Here is a 22,327-nt window from a genome sequence, read left to right as displayed (position 1 = left end):
CCAGCTCCTTGAGACCCTTCGGGTGAGTAGCTGCGCTTCGCTTTACCAACCCTGGTTGATTGATTGTTAATGGGATTCAGTTGTGCATCAAAGTTGGTGTAGATGTAGAGGTTGTTGCACAGTCCCCGAGTTGGGGTAATGTTGCAGATGGTTGGTGCTGGCGTGGTGAAGTCCTTGATGATAGCGAACATTTCTTTGCTACTGTTGGAGCCATTGTTGATGCGTTTGGCTAGGGGTTTTCTTTTTGTGTCCCAGATTTTCTGGTAATTGCGTCGCTGGACGGATTTGGATACTTCCTGGTCTTATTCTTCTTGGCTCGCTTTCCAACTTCGTTCCAGTTGATTGCATGTTGTTTGGTCATCCTGAGTTCATTGGTGTACCAGCTAGCCTATGTTAATGTTCTTGCTAGTTGGCTTAGTTTCTGAAAGGCTAAGGGCTTGGTACAGGTGGTGATCCTGTTAAAGAGATTGAGGTCGCTTGATAGTTGGCCTGTGAGATCTGGTTGCTTTCTGTGGAGGGCGGATTATTGTGGCCATTTCAAAACAACAACCCTCTTTGGACTTATTTCATAAAGACCTTCTTCTTCGTTAGTACTTGCTGTGTTATTTTGGATGATTAATCCTTAAAGAGTTTAATTATTGTTGAATATACTAGGATTGAAAACAAAAGGTCCTTATTATAATCAATGTTCTACAACATGTGAATCTTCATTCAAATAATAAACAATCCTCCTTGGATTTGGTATTTAAAAATTATGGACAATAGGAATCCAAGGAGCTCCCAATAAAAGAACCGAGGCTCTGGAGCAACGCGGAGTACAGAGCAAGATAGTATACAGAAGCTGCTGGTTAGTTAACTGAGATCTGCCTAACTGTAGTCTACCACAGATGCTGCCGATATAGTGAATTCCCCTTCATGCTTTGCCTTTTAGGTTAGGTGATATGGTAAAGAACGATGCTGTAACTGTGGTTCAAGGATTAATTTAATGTTTACTACTGAATACTTTTGAAAGAAAAAGCATATGGAATTCAAAAATTATGCCTTCGATTGGCTGCAGTGTTTTATCTGCAGTTCAAAATGTCAAATGGTTTCCATTTCCATATATAGTTTATATAAGTAAAAGTATTCAGAGATCTGGCACACAAGTAAGACTTTTAGCATTTATCAATGAAGATCTTACAATGCAGAACTTATGACTGAGAGTTTATAACTGCTCTAACAGCTTCCAACTTTGGTCAACAAAGGTACATCTTAATGACTGAAAGATAGGAAGGAACAGTTTACCTGCAATTTCAGTTCTCTCGTAGGGGTATTTCCATGATAAGTCATAAGCACTTGAAAAGTCACACACACGTGCGGGGACCCCGGAGCACTTCTTTTTACGCCTTTCTTCAGGAAACCCTGCAAGGACACTTAAGAGATAGAGGGACAATAATGCAGCCTAAATAAATAGGCTACACTGGCCCCATCTTCATCCTGAAGTGAAAAAAGGGAGCCAGTATACTATATTTTGTATCATTTTTGAAGTTTTTTACACAGAAGCATCCCCTTCAACAAACTCCTTTTTTCATGATAGAGATTAAAGTAGAGGGCAGAATAGCCCCATAGGCCGCCATTATATGTCTGGAAAATAGAAGCTGTGCCTTTAGGAATTCAGAGACCACGAGTAGCCCATCATGCACAGCTAGTGGCAGCTACTTCATTTTTTTTTTTAGGGTGATGAGAAGTGAATGCATGTTCTAGGTTATGGATCCCTCTGTCTATTCCACAGGGGAGGAGGGAGGGTTGCTTATGACTTATGGAAATACCAATACAAGAGAACTGGAGTTAAAGGTAAGAAACGGTTCCTTCTCTCGTAGGGGATTTCCATGTATAGTCAAGCACTTGAATAGACTAGCAAGCCCATCCCTATAGAAAACGGTGTAAGAGACAGAGGAAAACATTATATGCAGTTTTAAGCAAATATGTTCCAAAGGGAAGCCTGCTCTACTTGAGCATCTGCCTTGGCATCAGAGTCCAGGCAATAGTGTTTAGTAATGTATGAACTTATTTCCAGGTAGTAGCCTTGCATATCTCTGTAATGGGTATATTACGGAGCAAAGCTGCAGTAGCTGCCTTCCCGCTGATTGAGTGAGCTTTAGGCTTACTAGCCAGAGATTTATTCGCTTTTTGGTAACAGAGTACGATGCAGGAAACAATTCATCTGGAGATGGATTGCTTGGAAGTCGCTAGACCTGTACGGAGGGAGCCATAGTTCACAAATAACTGGTCAGATCTCTGTAGATAATTATATTTCTCTAGATAAAATTTTAAAACCCTTCTAACATCCAGGGAATTAAGAGATCTCTCTGCTGGAGTAGATGGATGCCGGAAAAATGTAGTTAAGAAATAGTCTGGTTTACATGAAAATCTGAAACCACCTTAGAGAGGAATTTCGGATGAGTCCTCATGACTACTTTAGATGCATGAAAAACTGTGTATGGCACTTGACAGCAAAGTGCCTGGATCTCACTAACCCTACGGCCGAAGTAATAGCCACAAGGAAAGCAGTCTTCCAAGACAGGAGATTGGCAGGATAGCACCACCATTTGTTGGACCGGAAAGCATGCTGAAACAACTGAATCTGGTCTTCCCAATTTCCTGTGCGCTGGCCCCAGTGGTCTTCCAGGCATTCCTGCAGGGAGGGGTCTCATGTGGAGACATGTATTCGGTGTGGGAAATATACAGGATGCCGTCAAGCCCAGGAGCAAGGAGGCCTTCCTCACGGAAGGGTGAGACATTGCCATGAGAGCCTGAGCCTTCCGAAGGATCGATAAGCATCTCTCCTCTGAAGGACACATGTTTGCTGTGTGAGTATCGACGGATGCTCCGAGATATTGCAGGTACTGCACAGGAATCTAGGTTGGATTCATCTGGTTGACATGAAGACCCAACCGAAGGAGAAGATCTGAGGTCCAATTGAAGTGTAGCTGAGCCTCCTGAGAATTGGATGCCTTGATGAGCCAATCTTCTAGATAGGGGTAGAAGAACACTTTGTGTTTCCTCAGATGGGCTGCTACCACTGCCATGCATTTGGATGAAGTCCGTGGTTGTTCCCCACTGCAAACCTCAAGAACTTGCAATGCTTCCTTATGATGGGAATGTGGAGGCATGCGTTCTCAAGGTCTATTGCGCCGAACCAAACCCCTCAATGTAGCTGAGGGCAAATGTGGTGCAATGCTAGCATTTGAAATCTTTCTCTCCGTATCCACTTGTTGGCCGTCCTTAGGTTGAGAATGGATCTGAACTCATTCTGGTCTTTCTTTTTAACGGAAAAAAACCTTGAGTATAGCCACGTGCCTCGTTGTAAAACGTGTTCCACCTCCTGGTTCTGTAAGAGAATGTTTGCTTCCAGTTGTAATTGGTGCAGTTGGAATCTGGATTGTTTTAGAAGTATTGATGGTAGAGGGCTGATGAATCTGAGAGAATATCCATTGCGAACGATATTCACCACCCAATTGTCTACCGTGATTTTTTGCCACTGTCCGGCAATATTGGATGCTTCCCTTACCGGAGCAGGCAACGGAAGAGGGGGTAGACCGGATTAAGGGTTTTGACCCAGCTGGTATCTTGCCTCCTTGAGCAGGTTGCTGGCCCGATCTTCTTCTTGCCTGTCTTTTCTGTTCAGGCTGGTAGGAGCGTTGGTACTGTTGTTGCGTACCCGACTGGCAGCCCTGATACCACCGAGGGGTTGGAGCCCTCTGTGTAGAATACAGGCATTGAAAAGGTCTGAAATATTTACGCAGCTCCTTCGGTCTTTCCAGGCAAACAGCTTTAAGTCTCCATTTTTGCCTTCTTCCTGGCCATCTCCTTGTCTGCATTAGTGCTGAAAAGAGTCATAGCTGAAAATGGGAGATTCAGGATGCGCTGCTGCGATTCAGGCTTAAGCAACGTAAGGCGTAGCAATGAGTGCCGCCTTAGAACCATGCTCTGTCAATACCCATGCGCAGCAAGAAGGAATGTGTCCGCTGCTGCGCTTATAAATTGATTAGAGACCATGCGACCTTCTGTCAAGATCTCATTAAAGTCCTCTCTTTTGTCTCTAGGGAGGTAGTCCGCAAACTGCCGCATTAATTCCCACAGTGCCCGGTCCTATGTGCGTAATTGATGTCGAAGAGCTTCTTCTCGACATGGAACATCAATGCTGTTTAGACCCAGAGCCCTGGGTCGACGGCTAACAGGTAGGCGCTGTACCTCCTATCGACGTAATCGTCCTCGACTGGGACCAGTGCCGTTTTTGCAGCCCTTCTGCTGGGGAGCACTCCCAGAGGCTGAAGACAGAGCCCTGGTAGAGGACTGACCCTCTCCTCGCTCTGAAGTCCTACCTGAAGACTGGGCCTGCTGTTTTAGTCACTCTTCTGCTCCTTGAAGCCAAATCTTCTCTCTGTCCCGCAGAGCACGCTTAGAGAAGGTTTTACAGATGGAACAGAAGTCCGGAACATGAATAGCAGGCAGACATAGTAAACACACTCTGTAAAGATCAGTCTTGGCCTTATTATCAAAAAGAGATGGCATTTTTTAGTGTAAAACTGCAAGATTTCCTGTCAGAAAAAGACAGGAAAACGTAGAGAAAGACCAAAGACGTCGAGTGAAGAAGCTATTTGTTAAATTCAGAAGAGAATTTTGAAGAAAAAAAATCAACTTGGTAGAGCTCAATGCTCTAGGGTCCTGAAGTAACTGCCACTAGCTGTGCATGATGGGATACTGGTGTTTGTCTGGATTCTTAAAGGCACAGCTTCTATTTTTAAGACATATAATGGCAGCCTATGGAGCTAATCTGTCCTCTCCTTTCATCTCTATCATGAAAAAAGGTGTTTTGTGAAGGGGATTCTTCTGTGTAAAAACACTTCAAAAATGATACGAAATATAGTATAGTGGCTCCCTTTTTTCACTTCAAGATGAAGATGCGGCCAGTGTAGCCTATTTATTTAGGCTGCATTATTGTCTCTCTATCTCTTAACTGTCCTTGCAGGCTTTCCTGAAGAAAGGCGAACAAATCCCACTTAAGATATCTAAAGAAATGCTCCGGGGTCCCAGCACATAGGCGGGATTATTCAAGTGCTTATGACTATACGTGGAAATCCCCTACGACAAACAAACATTACTTATTTTCAACAGTAATTGTTTAACATAGGTACCTTAGACAGTGGATATCTTTCCCAGTGAGTGGCAGCATAAATTGTTATCTTTAACTTAATAGGGGAAACATTTCTTCCCCCAATCACATTTTTCTCAGCAACTTATATTTACACTGGAATAACTGAAATGATGTTCAAGTCTAACAATCATCCGCTTTTCTACTCAGCAATGACCTAACTCAATGCACCATCACATCCACCAAAGAAAAGGATGTGATTCCGGACTCATGATAGCCAATCAGAAATAAATCAAGGCTCTTTAACCGTGGCTGATTGTTCCATTCTCTGTCCTATTTTCACTTAACTCGTCTAGAACAAGAATAAAAGCCAACAGAAAAACTCTAATCAGTGTAAGGAAAATATTAAGCCATTAAACCATTACTCTCTCATCCCTGAAAGATATCCCAACAAGCTAGCGAGCCACAAGGATTGCTAATCTCTACTCAAAAAACATGTTAAAGTAATCATTGGTGAGAGGGCACCTCTAAAACTAAAGAACAAGTTACTTACCTTCGGTAACGATGTATCTGTAAGAAACATTAGTTAGTTAGATTCCTCACCTTAGAATATCCCCAGGCGTCAGACTGGATCCGGAAGATTTTTCGTCAGCAATACCCCTTGCGCGTCGCTAGGCGTCGTCTGCGGCTCCGCGTCCGTCGTCGGCGTCGTGCGCCGGGATGACGTCGGAGTACTTAGACGCCGCCCTCGCGCGCTGACGTCAGGTCTTGTACATAGCTTTCCGCGCCAGGAACGCAGAGCCATGCAAAGACCGACACTGGTGCCAAAAATGAAATCTAGGGGCCTGAAAAGGACAACCTTAACCCTAGATGTCAGTTCGCAGAACGGGGAGGATGGGTGGGTCGGTGAGGAATCTAACTAACTAATGTTTCTTACAGATACATCGTTACCGAAGGTAAGTAACTTGTTCATCTGAAAGAAACACGTTAGTTAGATTCCTCACCTTAGAATAGATACCCAAGCAATACCATCCCCGGTGGTGGGTCTGCGAACCAAGATCACACCAGAAAGTCCTGGAGGACAGAACGGCCAAAGAAGCCATCCCTCCGGACTTGGCTGTCAAGGCAATAATGCCTGGCAAACGTGTGTAACGAGGCCTACGTCGCCGCCTGACAGATGTCCTGCAAAGGGACTCCCCGTCCCAAGGCAGTAGTAGCCGCTGTGGCCCGAGTAGAATGGGCGCGCAGCCCAACAGGAGGGTCCTTTTTTGCCAAAGAATAGCAAATTTTGATACACAAAACGACCCACCGAGAGATGGTCCGTTTGTGCACAGCTTTCCCCTTCTTAGCGCCCACGTACCCAACAAAAAGCTGGTCGTCCACCCGGAACTGTTTTGTGCGGTCCAGATAAAAGGAGCGCGCACGTTTTGGGTCCAGACGGTGGAGCCTCTCTTCCTCTTTGGAAGGATGCGGAGGCGGAAAGAAGGTGGGCAAGGTGACAGACTGCCCAAGATGAAATGGAGTCACCACTTTCGGAAGAAAGGAGGGACGAGGCCGAAGGACAACCTTGTCCGGATGAACAGATAGAAAAGGAGGCTTTGAAGATAAAGCCTGGAGCTCACTCACCCGTCTAGCCGAGGTGATGGCTACCAGAAAAGCAGTCTTAAGAGTCAGAAGACGAAGAGGACAATTGTGAAGAGGCTCGAAGGGAGCGCACATCAGGAAGGTCAAGACCAGATTCAAGTCCCACTGAGGCATTACAAAAGGGACAGGAGGGAACGTGTGAGTAATGCCTTTCAGAAAGCGTGTAACCACAGGGGACTTGAAAAGAGAAGGCTGATCAGGAAGCCGCAAGAAGGCGGAGATGGCAGCAAGATAACCTTTCAGGGTGCCCAGGGCAGAGCCCTGCCGGGCCAGAGAAAGAAGAAAAAGAAGAACCTCAGAAAGAGGGGCGGAAAGGGGATCCACAGCCTTTGCTGTGCACCATGCCACAAATTTGTTCCACCGGCAGGCGTATACCGTCTTTGTGGAGGGACGCCTGGCTGCCAGAATGATATCACAGACTTCAGGAGGCAAGTCGAATGGCATCAACTGCCGCCGCTCAATCTCCACGCATGGAGGTGGAGGCTGGACAGGTTCGGGTGGAGGACCGTCCCCTGCTGCTGCGACAGAAGATCCTCCCGAAGGGGCAGACGTATCGGGGGATCGGTCAACATACTGAGTAGCTCGGGATACCAGTACCTTCGTGCCCAATCCGGAGCCACCAAGATGACTTGGGCCCGGTCGTGCCTGATCTTCTTCAGCACTCTGGGCAGAAGTGGTATAGGCGGAAAGGCGTACAACAGACCGCAACTCCACTCGTGACGAAAAGCGTCGCCGAGCGAGTGCCGCCTTGGAAATTCCAACGCGCAGAACTAATGACATTGCGCGTTCTCTTCGGTGGCGAATAGATCTAACCAAGGCTCTCCCCACTGCTGAAAGAGACCTCGCGCCACTTCGGAGTTCAGACGCCATTCGTGATCCATCATGCACTGGCGGCTGAGTTCGTCCGCTCTGGCGTTCAGAGAGCCCGCCAGATGTTGAACCACTAGGGTCACGCTCTGGTGTTCCAGCCACGTCCAGAGGCGCAGAGCCTCCTGACAAAGGGTCCACGACCCCACCCCGCCCTGTTTGTTGCAATACCACATGGCGGTGGTGTTGTCCGTGAACACCTGCACGACACTGCCCCTGACAGAGGGAAGGAAGGCTTTCAGTGCAAGTCGGATCGCTCTCAACTCCAACAGGTTGATGTGGAGACGAGACTCCGCCGGAGACCAGAGGCCTCTGATCTCCGCCTCTCCCATATGGCCACCCCAGCCCAGAAGGGACGCATCCGTCACTACGACATGCTCCGGTTGGGGAAGGGAGAGGCTCCTGCCCATGACCCAATCGCGGTCCGTGAGCCACCACTGCAACTGTTGTGCAGTGCCCTCCGAGATCAAGACATGGTCGGACAGGTTGCCGTGATGCTGGGCCCACTGAAACTTCAGGTCCCACTGCAGAGCCCGCATGCGCCGCCTGGCGTGATGCACTAGTAGGATGCAGGAGGCCATCAGCCCCAGAAGCCGCAACACTAGCCTGACCGAAACCCAGGATAGAGGCCGAAAGATGGGAATCAGGGCCTGTATATCCCGGACCCGCTGTTCCGGTGGATAGACCCGGAACTGCGCCGAATCGAGAACCGCTCCGATGAAGAGGAGCTGTTGAGAGGGACTCAGGTGTGACTTCGGCACGTTGATGGAAAATCCCAGCAAATGCAGGAGATCCGCCGTAGTCTGGAGGTGGGAGACGACTGCCTGGGGCGAGCCCGCCTTCAACAACCAGTCGTCGAGATAGGGGAAGACTGGAACCCCTGATCTGCGCAGATGAGCTGCGACCACCGCCATCACTTTCGTGAACACCCGAGGGGCACTGGTGAGGCCGAAGGGGAGCACGGTAAACTGAAAATGCTCGTGGCCCACCGTGAACCGCAGGTAACGCCGGTGGGCCGGCAGGACGGGGATATGGAAATATGCGTCCTGCAAGTCCAACGCTACCATCCAGTCTCCGGGGTCTAGGGCAGCTAGAACCTGAGCCAAGGTTAACATCTTGAACCTTTCCTTTCGGAGGAAGGCATGGACGTTCCGGCGGTCCAAGATGGGGCGTAGGCCCCCTTTGCCCTTCTTGGGAACCAGAAAGTAGTGGGAATAGCAACCACGACCTACTTCTGGACTCGGAACGCGCTCGACGGCCCCCTTGGCCAAGAGGGCCGAAACTTCCTCGCGGAGAAGATTCAAATGATCCCCCGAGATACGGTGGAGCTGCGGTGGCATGGCTGGAGGGGTCGTCTCGAAGGGGAGGGAGTAGCCCCTTCGGACGATTTGCAGCACCCACCTGTCCGATGTAATGGACCGCCAGTGGAGCAGGTGATGGCGAACTCTGCCGCCCACTGGCGTGGAATGGGCCTGAAAGCTCGGACTAGGAAGGCTTTGAGGCGGATGCTGCCGGGGTGGATGTGGGCTGACCACGTCGTCCTCCAGATCCGCCACGGCGGAAACCACGTCCGCGACCGCGCGCAGGTTGGTTCTGCGGCTGGTGGCTGGGCGGACGTGAGGAGGCGCCCCTTCCTTGGCCACGAAAGGGGCGAAAAGCGGAGGTGTGCGCCCGCGGAGCCGAGAGGCCCAAGGACTTGGCCGTAGCCCGGGAGTCCTTAAAGCGGTTCAGCGCACTGTCCGCCTTCTCACCAAACAGGCGAGTGCCATCAAAGGGCATGTCCATGAGGGTGTTCTGGACATCCCCGGAAAATGACGTGGACCGCATCCAGGCGTGGCGACGGAGTGCCACCGTGGTGGAAATCGCCCGACCCAGCGAGTCCGTGGTGTCAAGCCCACATCGTATGGCGTGCCGCGCTGCATCCCTCCCATCGGCCAAAGCCTGGGTAAGACGTGTCCGGGCCTCCTCCGGACACAGGGGCAGCACGTCCTCCACCGTATCCCACAGAGAATGGGAATAACGGTCCAAGAGACAGGCGGTGTTTAAAGACCGCAGGCCCAAACTAAGGGACGAGAACAGTTTCTTGCCAAACTGCTCGAGTCTCTTGGAATCCCGGTCCGGCGGAGCGGTCGGGAAGGAGGATTGGGAGGTAGAGGCCTGGATAACCAGACTCTCGGGGGTGGGGTGTTGGGACAGGAAACTGGGGTCGCCCGGAGCAGGGCGGTGGCGCCTGGCAACGTTCCTATCCACAGGAGGAACTGTGGAGGGCTTGGACCAGGTGCCCTGCAGAACGTCAGTGAGGGCCTCATTGAATGGCAGCAGAGGCTCAGTGGAGCTTGCTGCGGTTTGAAACACCTCAGTGAGGATGTTAGTCCTCACAGCCACGGCAGGCAGCTCGAGCCCAAGGGCTGCGGCCGCCTTGCGCAGCACCACGGAGAAAGCAGCACCCTCCTCCGAAGCCACAGTCGGAGGAGAGATGAATCCAGTGTCTGGCGAGGTATCCAGACCACTGGCCTCCCCCAGTTCATCTGCCCAGTCCTGGGACAGTTGGGCCTGAGCGGCCATAGGATCCTCAGATCCCTCCCAGTAGTCCCCATCATCCGACTCCTGGTGTAGAGGAGAAAGTAACTGAGCCGGGCGGTAGACAAAATGTGTCTCTAGCGGCGTCGATCTCGGCGTCCATCGACGCCGGACCGGCGCCGGGCCCGGACCGGGACTAAACTGGGGCACGGCGTCGAGCGGAGTCGACGTCGGCGTCGGGGGTGGAACCCGAGTCGACGCCGGTGGAGGAGTGACAAGGTCAACCGGCGTCGACGGGGACTCGAGAACGGGTCCCTCGGGCGCTTGCGGCGTCGAGGCCGGAGCCGTCAACGGCGCCGGGGCCGGAGCCGTCAACGGCGCCGGGGCCGGAGCCACCGGCTGGCAAGGCAGCCCAGTCGGGTCCGCGGGGCCCGAAGGCGCACCAGCGGGCGCCGACGGCGGAGCCAGGTTCCTCATGGCCGAGAGGAAGGCACTGACTTCCGCCGGCGTCGCGTTAGTCCCAGGGACCGGAGGGTATGGGGACGGACGCGGCGCCTGCGGCTCCGCCGGAGCCGCGGGGGTGGAACCACCCTGACCCTCGACCGAGTCGCGCGACCAGCGAGGGGAGTCCGAAGAGCGATGTCGCCTCTTGGACTTCTTGGAATGCTTCGACTTACCCGAAGACTTGGATCCCGACGACGGATGGTGACGTCGGCTGCAGCTCCGCGACCGATCCTTGGACCTCCTCCTGGACCGGGATCGAGAGGCGCGCGGAGCCGAGTGGCGAATCTCGAGAAGCTTACGGGACCGCTCCCGTCTAGCCTTCGAGGTCAGGGCCTTACAGTCCGAACACGACTCCGCGTCGTGATCTAGGCCCAAGCAGTAAAGACACCGGCGGTGATGGTCCGTAACCGACATCAGTCGGCTACAGTCCGTACAGGCTTTAAACCCAGGCATCCTACCTACACCGGTGTCGAGACTCGATCAAAAAGGATCAAAAAAGTTAGTCAAAAATTGACTAAAGGGGTAGCTCTCCCGGATCTGCGCTTACTGGCGCGGAAAAAAGAAGAACTGACGTCAGCGCGCGAGGGCGGCGTCTAAGTACTCCGACGACGTCATTCCGGCGCACGACGCCGACGACGGACGCGGAGCCGCAGACGACGCCTAGCGACGCGCAAGGGGTATTGCTGACGAAAAATCTTCCGGATCCAGTCTGACGCCTGGGGATATTCTAAGGTGAGGAATCTAACTAACGTGTTTCTTTCAGATATATCCGTTTGGCATTTAAGACCAGAAGCATTGGAAGATCAGGTATTTCGGGCCACAGTGGGTGCATCCATCGAGGCCTACTTTTTAGATAATGTCGATACGGCGACAAGCCCGCTCATTGAATGGGATGCTTTTAAGACAGTTATTAGGGGTCGCTGCATTGGGGAGGTTGGGGGGGGGGGGGGGGGGGAGCACGGAGGATCCTTTTGCAGGATATACCACGTGCAGAGAAGCAGCTCTGTGAGGTGGAGAAGGCTAGGCCGGAGAGAGTGGACAAGCAGGCAGACCTTCTCGAGGCTCGAGAAGCGCTGGCAGCACAAGTTGAACTACTGCGTTGCTTTGCTTAGAAGGCTTACACCACCAGGGCCCATGCTGAGAGAGACAGATCCTGGGCGCTGCTAGCATGGTTGGCTAACCCAGCACGTAGGGGGGCGACGATACTCGAACTTTGAGGTCGGGAAGATGAGGTTTACTATTGACAACAGGATATTAATGCCCAGTTTCTGGAATATTACAACGCCTTGTACCATAGTAGGCTAGATCCTGGCGCAGCAGAGGTGGTGGAGTTCATGGGAGCTGTGGAGCTTCCAAATGTAGATGCAGAGGTGGCAGTTGCTCTGGGTAGAAATGTCGAGATTGGGGAGGTGCGTGGGGCCATTAAGCATATGGCTAGGAACAAGACACCGGGGCCTGACTGGTTGCCCATAGAATTTTACTCAACGTATGTGGATATTTTAGCTCCCTGGCTAGTGGCGCTGTATAACAGGGCAAAACAGGAAGGCTATCTGCCTGCTTCCACGAGAAAGGTGGTGATCATTCCACTTCTAAAGCCCGGCATGGGACCGAATTGCCTATCGCCCGCTCGCTGTGCTCAATTTAGATTCTAAAATACTAAGTCGGGTACTGGTCTCCCGCCTGCTTTTGCACATGTCGTCGCTAATACACACCAATCAGGTTTTATTTATCCCAGCCAAAAATACGGCACTCAATATACGCAGACTACTGCGTGTCTTAGAAGCGGACACATATCAGAAAGAAGAGGTGTGTATTTTGGCAGTTGACATCGAGAAAGCTTTTGATAACCTTGAGTGGCCATATCTTTTCAGGGTTATGAGAGTGTTTGGGCTGGGAGAAAGTTATGTGGAATGGACAGCTCTCTTGTATAAGAACTCCACAGCTAGGGTCCAGACTGGGGGCATGATTTCAGATTCCTGTATGGTGGACCGGGGGAGGAGGCAAGGCTGTCCGCTGTCGCCATTGTTGTTTGCTCTGGCAATGGAGCCCCAGGCGGCACATGCCAGATCAGGTCGCTATTACCAGGGGTTGGAGGTGGCGGGGCAGCTTCAATACATAGCCCTTTATGCAGACGACTTACTGATGTTTCTGGCTAATTCGGGGGAGGCCCTTAGGGGAGCCAAAGAGCTCTTGAGTGTCCTAGGGAGAGTAGCGGGGCTTCGAGCGAATTGGGCCACGTCGTGCCGCTTCCCGACGCAGTCGGATAGAGCTGGGCCACCGGAAACAGGCGATGTGAAATAGGAGGGTAGATGCTTACCTTTTTGGGGTACTCACATATACCATGACCACGGGGACATCCTGGAAGGTAATATAGGACGAGCGTTGCGAAACACCAAAGGTAACTGACTTTTGGGCGACCTTCCCACTATCGGTAGCGGATAGAGTTGCTCTTTTAAAGATGGTGACACTGCCTCGATTTCTGTATTACTTTGGATCGCTTCCACTCTGAATACCCCCTAAATTATTCACTCAGCTCAAATCAATGGTCACAGGTTTCTTGTGGGGCTCTGGGAGATGGAGGGTGGCGCTCACTACCATGATGAGACCTAGAGAGGAAGGGGGCTTTGCAGTATCAGATTTTGAGGCCGATTAATTGCAGCACAGTTGCAGTGGTTCACGAAATGGATGGCGGGGCGTCCCCGCCCCGTTGGCAACCCTGGAGGTAGTGATCCAAGCTCATGGCTGCTATTTCAGGTGCTGCTGCGGCTTCCCATGAGAGATCGCTAGGCCCCCTCCGACCTGAATACGGTGCTGGAATAGGTCCCTACCACAGGCGCAGATAAGATACCCCCAGACATTCTGCTGACCATGTGTGAGGCATTGCCCCACGGTGGGAATTGGAACGGATTACAGGCATGGGAGAAGGTAGGAAACTACACAATAGGGGACCTATAACGGAGAATACTTTACTCCCCTTCAATGATCTCTTGGAGCGACATGACCTCCCGAGAGGAGATTTCCTTCTGCATGCCCCCCTGACAGCAGCCATCAGAAAGCACTAGTGGGAGGGGATGGCAGAACCTCAAACTTCCACAGTCTGTCAATACATAGGGATAGCTGCTGGAACCTTTAAGGCGGTTACCTGTGTGCATAGGCGTCTGACGCAGGAAATACGCCAGTCTCTGTCGGCCTTGCATAACAAGTGGGAGGTTATAGATGAGAAACCATGGGGGGAGCTTCTGGAAAGGGCCCGGAAGAGCTCCAGGAATGCACGATTCCAGTTGATCCACTTCTATGTGCTACATAGGGCATACCTCACCCAGAGTAAGATTAACAAGTTTTTTTAGGTCTCTGCTGCCTGCCCGCAATGTAATGCAGAGGGTGCAGGGTTTTTACATATGCTTTGGGATTGCCCGACTTTGGGAAAGTTCTGGAAAGGGGTCACTGAAAAGTTGGTGACTATAACGGAGAGAGAAGTGGTGCTGACCCCAGGGTGTTGTTTACTACACTGGTTCCCTTACACAGCCAGGAATAAGGTCACAAACAAGTTTATAGATTTGGGACTGGTGTTGGCTAAAAGATCACCAGCAATTGGAAGGTGAGACACGGTCCTAGCGTGCCTAGATGGACGAGGGAATTTGAGAAATGGGCGGCGTGCTAGGGGACATTCAGACTACAAATGGCCCACAGGACGGGGAATGAGAAGATGCTGGAAGCAGCACGGGTGTGGGTGGCATGAGTGGACCTCCTGAGACAACCGGCTGATGATGGGGAGGAAGACCTAGATGGAGAGGGCCCTTATGGGGGCGACTGATCGTCTGGCGCTCTTAATGTCCCTGATTGCTGGTTCCACAATGGGCCTGACTATTATATTATTCACCCCTCACTGCACTAACAACGATACATACTGCATTAGATTAGACTATGGCAAAGCAATTTACCTAGCAATGCCAGAAACCTTTGTGCACCGGTTAATAGTGTTGCAAAACACTGCTACCTGTCTGATTAGTGATCTACATGTTCAAAGTAATGCTAATCATACATAAAAGCATCTACCAATAATAGAGAGTTCATTAACTCAAAATTCATGTCATAACAATCCTTATTGTGCTCTCCATTCATCTCATCAAGGTCTGTTATATATCTCCAGGTCATGCAGTCATATTCTGAGATTACACTTTCTCCATTCCCATAGCAAGGACCTAAATTTTTTGCCCTCCTCTCTTCGTATAGAAGCAGCACTGCTTCAAGTTTACCAAAAACATTTGAAAATGGTTTTATTCCTGCATAAGCAATATATTTGCTACTGGGATTCCTCACTCAGTATTAAGCGAATGCAGAGAAGCTTCAGTGAATGTGCGCTATGCAAATATCCAGTCAACAAAGAAAATGGTTGAGTGAATTCTCTTTTGCACAGTTACCCATAACCTATGTAAAAAAATGGATAGAGAACTCTAACTCCACATAGTCTAACTTCAGAAAAATCCCACTACTACACCTGACTTTCCTCACAATTCACGGATCCCTTTCCCACCGCAAAGAAATCAGTACCTCCATTAAATCATTCTATTTTAACCTGATAAATGCTTTACTATTGTGAGGACAATCCTCTGCCTTTTCCTGCTAGCAAAGTTGCTTTTCAAACAGTTTGGCAGAGGGGTTCATCCAGTTTGAACCCAGCCATGTGCAAATCAGTCTTGACCCTGCGCCCAATGGGAGCAGTCCAGCCCGAATTGCATTGTGTGTCTTTTGCTTTCTTGCCCTAAGTGACGTGGGTCCCAGGCTCACTGTGCCACTAGATTCAAGCTATCCTGGCTGATTAGGGGTGAAACCCCGAAACCGGTCCTAGGATGCTTGTTTTTGGTCCAGGGAGGACCTAGCTTGGCAGTCCGGCTGGACTGTTCTCATGAGGCACAGGGTCAAGACTGATTTGCATATGGCCAGGTCTAAACTGAGGTGGCATGTTGAGCAAAAGAATGATGGATTTAACCCAGATCTCTTGACTGAGGGGGTGAATGTTTTGATTTGTTCTGCATTCCGTCCATCAATTGTGTGTCTGTTAACTTTGAAGAATGCCAAAGAATTCCTGAAATATTTTCAAGGTCTTTCATTATGATTTGCCTTGAGTAGTAAACTTGGATTTCTCATTATTGGTGTTTACATAATTGCCCAACAGCTTTCCATCTCTTTCCTGGTACGTTGCGCTCTTCATGGTTAATAAAGTATGAACTGCAGCTACAGAACTATTTTCTTGTAATTGTCAACAAATGGCGGTTTTCTATCTGCAACAAGCGAGTTTGAAAATCTGATGCTTGGGAGTATGGCATGGACTCCTTTTTGACATTTTTCAGGCCTCACCTAAAGACAGCTTTAGAGGTCTCTTATTGATGGCCTACTGTCTACACCACAAATTATCCTTAGTATTGGTTTTGGGTCAGCCCCTTATTTTGGGAAAGCTTTACTATCTAACAGGTCAATGCTAATTAAATGTTTTCCTCCCTCTTAATGTTCTTGGCCTTCCCTATAGAATAGCTTCCTTTAACATGGTTCTGAACAGATGAGTCTTACCCCGCCCACACCAGGGAACTTTTTTTGAAATTTGTTTTTGGAAGTGTATGACGTTCCAGTCACTCTTCTATCCACTCAACACTACCTTCAAATTTTCCATTGCTCCCATGTTCCCACTTATTTATTTGCATATATTTTATGATTGATTGGGGGCTCCCGAAAACTGGTAACTATACTGTTTTGGCCATCAGAGATGCACCTGAATGTGAACTCGGGGAATTAAAATGAAAGTGAGAAGCTGACTTGGGGTAGAATCTGTTTATTTAGAAGTTGCCTGCTGGTAGGGAGTTGCAGGAAGATACAGATACTTTTTTCAGGAACAAGTTACAAGTATAGGAACCCCATCAGGAGCTATGTAGCAACCAGGTTAGCCTCCAGCAATAGACTGAAACTTCAGTTGACAAGCACAACACCTACACTATTGGCATTCCACATTGCACATGATTCACAACATTCCACGCCAGGCTAGGACAGAAGACAGGCGATCATAGGATCTCACACACCAAGAGTGACAACCTGCTGTAATGCCATAACCAATATCTCTAGAAATTAGAGTCCAGCGGATTCATTTTAACTGCGCACACTTACATAACATCGAAGCCCTTACACAACTTGTACCCAGGGGTCCAAAAAATTATCTTAAGTGCACAGAAGTTGAGGTGTCCTCTCCCCACATGTTGTGGGCATACCCTATAATTCATTGCTGGTGGGAAGTGGTTTCTAAACAAGTCAATGAATAAACAAGAAAACGAGTGGGTGCTGGTAATCTCTTCCAATCTGCAAACTATTCAATTTAATTACTTGCATTACAGCCTGGAAAGGATTTAGAAGATGGGATGAGTGAATTGCCCTGCCTGTGTTCGATGTGGTACCTTTTACCATGTGATATAGGAGTGTATGCCCAATCAAAGATTATGGCAGAGAATACATGATTCACTAAGGTACATCTTGGGCATTATCATTGTGCCAGACCCTAATGTGGCAATATTGGGGTTAACAGAGGCATGGGTGAACTTGAGGATGCAGAAAACATTGGCAGGGTCGGGTTTATTGGTAGAAAAGAAGGATGTTGCACAATGTTGGCGAAGCAATAGACCTCCCCTGATAAAAGACTGGTACAAAGTAATGGAGTACTGTGCAATTGCAGAAAGGATGGTCTATAAATGGAGGGGATGTGGCTATAAATATATGATCTAGTGTCCGTGGTTATTCTGTCAGTACGAATGCTTATTGTTCAATGTGATGGATCATATCAGAGCTACATCTGAAGTATGAAATTGCTTGGACATAAGATGTTTAGTTAAGTGCCATTTTTGTAAACAATTATTGTCTTTTGTTGGTTGCTATACAAATCAAGAAAAACTAAGTTTGTCTAAAAAACAAAAGTTGCGCAAACCAAGTTTTTCCCTATTGGGTTTAATGTCCATCCCTACAGCTAAAAAGTCCAATTGTAAATTAAATCAATCAGGCGATGATATTGGCTAAAAGATAAATCAGGATGACTTAGAAGTTCACATTAATGCCTTCTTCAACAAGAAAAAGAAACCAAGCGAAACAAAAATCATTGACTGAAAAATAATGGTCAATGTGCAGTGTTCGAGCATGGTTGTTTTAAAAAGCAGGTGGCCTTAAAGGGGTAGCACAGGGGATCACTGTGACCCACTGCACTGGGAGCAGAGACAAACACTGAACTTCAAAGCAAGTAGTATGGTCAGTGTTCCATCTCCTACACTTACTCTCCCACGCTCCCACTAGTGCTATTGATTACATACTCGCAATAAATTTACAACAGAGAATGCCTTTATGGAGAATACCACAATGAAATGTCAACAGAAAGAATTTATCAGCAAAATCAACACAATAATGGTTTATCTGCTGAGGCAGGGCAGTTAATTTTGTGGTAATAAAGGAAAGGTTCGTTTTAGGGCTTCTATAAGGGTTATGTTTACATGAAAGGTCAACTTGACAGTCAGACAAGGTTATGATTCAAGCCAGTGCTATCTTTTGCAGAAGACAAACCATATAACTCTGGGTTAGTGAAAGGTACCGGATACAGGCAGCGTAAACAGCATCTAGGTAAAGTTATGATGGTTGGTAGGGTAAGGGACAGAAGTAAGGGAATGCTTTATGGCCAGGGATTGTGCGACTGAACATAATGGTTTAAAACAGTATTTGTGGAGGAACTAATTGGGGCAGTTTCGTTCTGGCACTAAAGAAAATGTTAATTTGAAAAACAGCTGGTGATATCCATAGATAAAAATTCAATGTGATGGTAATTCCTCGTCATTACATTTGTTGTCGTGGGAAACAGCTCTGGTATAGTTCAATACTGGTTTCATTATTGTCCTCTCCCCCCCTTGCTGTCTCTGTCCCAAGTTTTTTCCTTAACCTGCACACAGATCAATTCTACACTATTCAAGGTTTATTTAGTGTAGAATAATTGCCTGACCTCTACTGTGCAAACCTTTAACAAAAAAATACATACAGTCCAAAAAACAGACCTCACTTTTCACTGATGTGCAACTGAAATTGGTAGTGTCAATAGTTAGTAAAAGCAAAACCATGATTGGAAAACAACTTTGCCTACCTTGAATATGCGTGGAGCAACATACGAATTTCTACCAGACCACATCTGTTTAACCAGCTCAGCGTATGCCACAGCAATCTCTCCTTTCATGCCGAGAGGGTTTTGACGGTTTATTTCCAATTCGTACTTATCAGTCAGGAAATAATCAGTCAAAGGTTGAGTATTACTCAAACACTAAAAGAAAAAAACATTAATACATTTGTATATTTATACACAAGCATATATACAAAAGTAAGTATATACACATATACGATGTACGATATATATATTTGATTAAAAAGACCTTTCAATCAGGTTTTCAGTTAAGATTATTCTGGTGGGTGTTGAAGCGTGACCCTAACACACATGCAAATAACAAGACATGTCTAATAAGTATCCTAAAAAAAAAAACTTGAAATTAGTAATTTGACTGCAGTTGTATACATTTTCTGCACTTAAACTAATGTGATTTCAGACACTGCTTATGACCTCACATATTACATCACGGATGACGTTCTATTACATCATTGATGACATCTGGAATTCTATCCTTGATGACAACACTTTGCATGGCAAAGCTGCTTGTTATAGTTACTTCAGTTAATTATAACTGGTGAATTTCAGTAGTTATTTTTAGTTTAAAACATTATGTTTAAACTGACATTTTCACCCAAGTGTAACATCACTTTAACCATAGTATTTTTCAGTGTAAAAAGAAATATACGGATACATATATCATTCTTTTCTCAGTGAAAAAAAATGTTGAAGCAAAGTTATAATTAGAAAAAAGTTTGTTATTTCTATACAAAACAAACTACATGCACTAAAGGAATTCTAAAGTTATAGTTAATATAACTCACGCCCCTCCATACAAAGTGTTGTAAACTCGCTAGTCAAGACTGCATTACCTATAACTCCCTACTCTACCATGCACAGTGTTTTCATAAATGGTGTCATTTGAGATGCCATCAGTGATGCTATAAATGCAATGATTTAACATTGTATAAGTGATGTCATATGAAAGAGTATATATAAGCTGTAGAGAGTCGAGTTATAATTAATGTAGTCTGGCAAGCGAGCTTGCAACACACTACAGAGGTGCATGAGTTCTAGTAATACACATATTTACTGCAGGGATCAATTATTAAGTAATAACAGCAAAGTTATAGCTATAACTTTTGAATTTCTAAAGTTTGTGTAGTTAAAGTTGGTTTTCTATAGAAATAATAAATTACGTTTTCCTAACTACAACTAAGCTTTAACCTTCGGTTTTTTTCATTAAAGTTGTATTTTTTTTTAAATTCTAAAAAAAGGCATTTGTAACATAACACACTAAATCCATCATTTTCTTTTAATGAGTTGTAGAGTGGCATGCAGTAGATTTGAGTTGCATGTCGTACACTGAAGTGGCGCATCTTACAGTGGACTGGAGTGCCATTTCGTAGAGTGTAGCCCAGTGTTGTAGAATTTAGAAGCATAGAGTGGAGTGTGCCAGAGCGGAGTGTGCCAGAGCGGAGTGTGCCAGAGCGGAGTGTGCCAGAGCGGAGTGTCTTAAAATACAGTGTTGCGGAGTGGTACAGAGTGAATTAGAGTGTAGCAAAGTGTTGCTGGGTGGAGTAAAGTGTCAGAGCTGAGTACAGTGTCATACAGTGGAGTGGTGTGTCAGGGAGGAGTGGTATGTCAGAGTGTCCGTGTACTGGAGGGGCAGAGAGAGGAGTAGAGTGTCGTAGAGTGGCATGGAGTGCAGTAGAGTGTCGTGGAGCGGAGTAGTGTGTCATACATGGGAGTACAGTAGAGTCAAGTGGGGTGACGTAGAGTAGAGTGGTGTTGTGTGGAATGGAGTGGCGAGTCAGAAAGTGTCGTAGAGTGGAGGTGTGGCAGAGAGAAGTACAGTGTGCTCAAGTGGAGTGACAGTGTCTTATGGTCAAATGGCAGAGAGTGTAGTGGTATCAGTACAGTGGAGTAAATTGGAGAGGAATGGCATAGAGGGAGTAGAGTAGAGTAGTGTGTTGTAGAGTGGAGTGCCGTAGAGTGGAGGGGTTTACAGTGAAGTAGAGTGTGATGGAGTGGAGTGCAGTAGAGTGGAGTGAAGTACAGTGTCATGGCATAGAGTGGAGTTGGCTAAAGTGGAATTGCACAGTTTGTTGTGGCGTACAGTGTTGTGAAGCAGAGTACAGTGGAGGGGCGTAGAGTGGCGTGTCATACAGTGGAGTGTGTTTTGCATTTTCCATCAACCTTTTAGACAGACATGGCAGCAAAATGGCTGAGTTCTTGTCTTTCGTGGGAGATATACACGTTTTTTAAACTTATAGGAACACAAGTCTGAATAATTATTGAAAAGTATATTTTAATGTTATATCATAGTTTATATTTTTTTTAAAGTAGCACTTATTGAACTTTAAAAAAAAAAGGTTTATTACCAAGAATAAAACAATTTTTTATTGTTGTTTATTATAGTTTTGTTAGTCATAAATACTTTTTTTTTACAATTTCAAAAGTTACCTTTTTTTAAAAATATATAGAAAATAAATATGTTTTCCCTACCTACTCACTCTTCTGTACACTGGCCCAAGTCTTCCTAAAGGTGAATAAACAGTAATATCGTATATATAATGTACAAACCCAGAATACAGCCAAAGTGTGCTGTAAACAATATGGCTTTTAATTTGATAAGGGTTTTAATCAGCCAACTCATATAACACTGTCAGCCCCATGTACCACAAAAGTAGCAAGGTATATTTTATATGCATTATAATTTTTTAAACAGACTAAGTTTATATGCATTATAATTTTTACACTACAAGCCCAATTTACATTTACCACCTAAAACGACCCTTTCCGCAACAATCCATATTCCTGCTAAATTTCAGCAACATCTGTTCAGTAATTTTCTCACTACGTCTATGTAAAACGCATTGGTGGAAAACGTGTTTTAGGACCCCTTTTCTTCTTTGCACCACCTTAACTAATCACCACGACAATCTGCACTGTCCAGTTATGTAGACAAACATTGGCAAAGTCAGTAGGCCTTTGAAATCCAAGAGCTATTGGCGTGCTCAATGTTAATGTCTTCTAGCCATGCTGAATAGCAGCATATCTGATGTTCAGCATGGATGAAAGCGAAGTAAAAAAGCACGAAGTCCGAGGCTGTAGAAATGTAGAATGGATGTGGGTGTGAGCGTGTAAATTAATTGGGTGCATAATCCTATTTTAATCGCAAAATCGATCCAACAAATAAAAATACCATGCCTATTTTAATATGCATTCCAGAGTTTTTTAGCACGAAACCACCTGTTTTGTTTTTTGCAGGTTTATACGGCACAAACTCCACCCAAAGGTATCGAGGCGCTGTACATGAGCACCAGTTGCATTCATTCATTTTTAGAAATGGATAAAGTGATTAATCCAGAACTACAGGATGTTGAGCCGATGCAGAGATTCAAACCCGGTTCCCCAGTTTCAAAGTCGGACGCTCAAGTAGTTACGGTACATCCACTCCCGGTGTTCATAAAAGGAGGCACAGG

General features: G+C 47.1%; 1 protein-coding gene across 1 annotated transcript in view; it reads right to left on the bottom strand.

Moving 5' to 3' along the window:
- Positions 1 to 22,327, bottom strand: part of USP4 (ubiquitin specific peptidase 4) — a 776,462-nt gene that overhangs the window by 495,178 nt on the left and 258,957 nt on the right. Inside the window, exon 9 of the mRNA XM_085625029.1 lies at positions 18,825 to 18,998. Coding sequence (XP_085481155.1) covers positions 18,825 to 18,998 — 174 coding nt within the window. The remainder of the gene's footprint in view (positions 1 to 18,824; positions 18,999 to 22,327) is intronic.

This window comes from Triturus cristatus, chromosome 9 (assembly GCF_964204655.1).
Source record: "Triturus cristatus chromosome 9, aTriCri1.1, whole genome shotgun sequence".
NCBI lineage: Eukaryota > Metazoa > Chordata > Amphibia > Caudata > Salamandridae > Triturus > Triturus cristatus.
The sequence above is the reverse complement of the archived record's forward strand: the minus strand, read 5'-3'. Positions and strand labels throughout refer to the sequence as shown.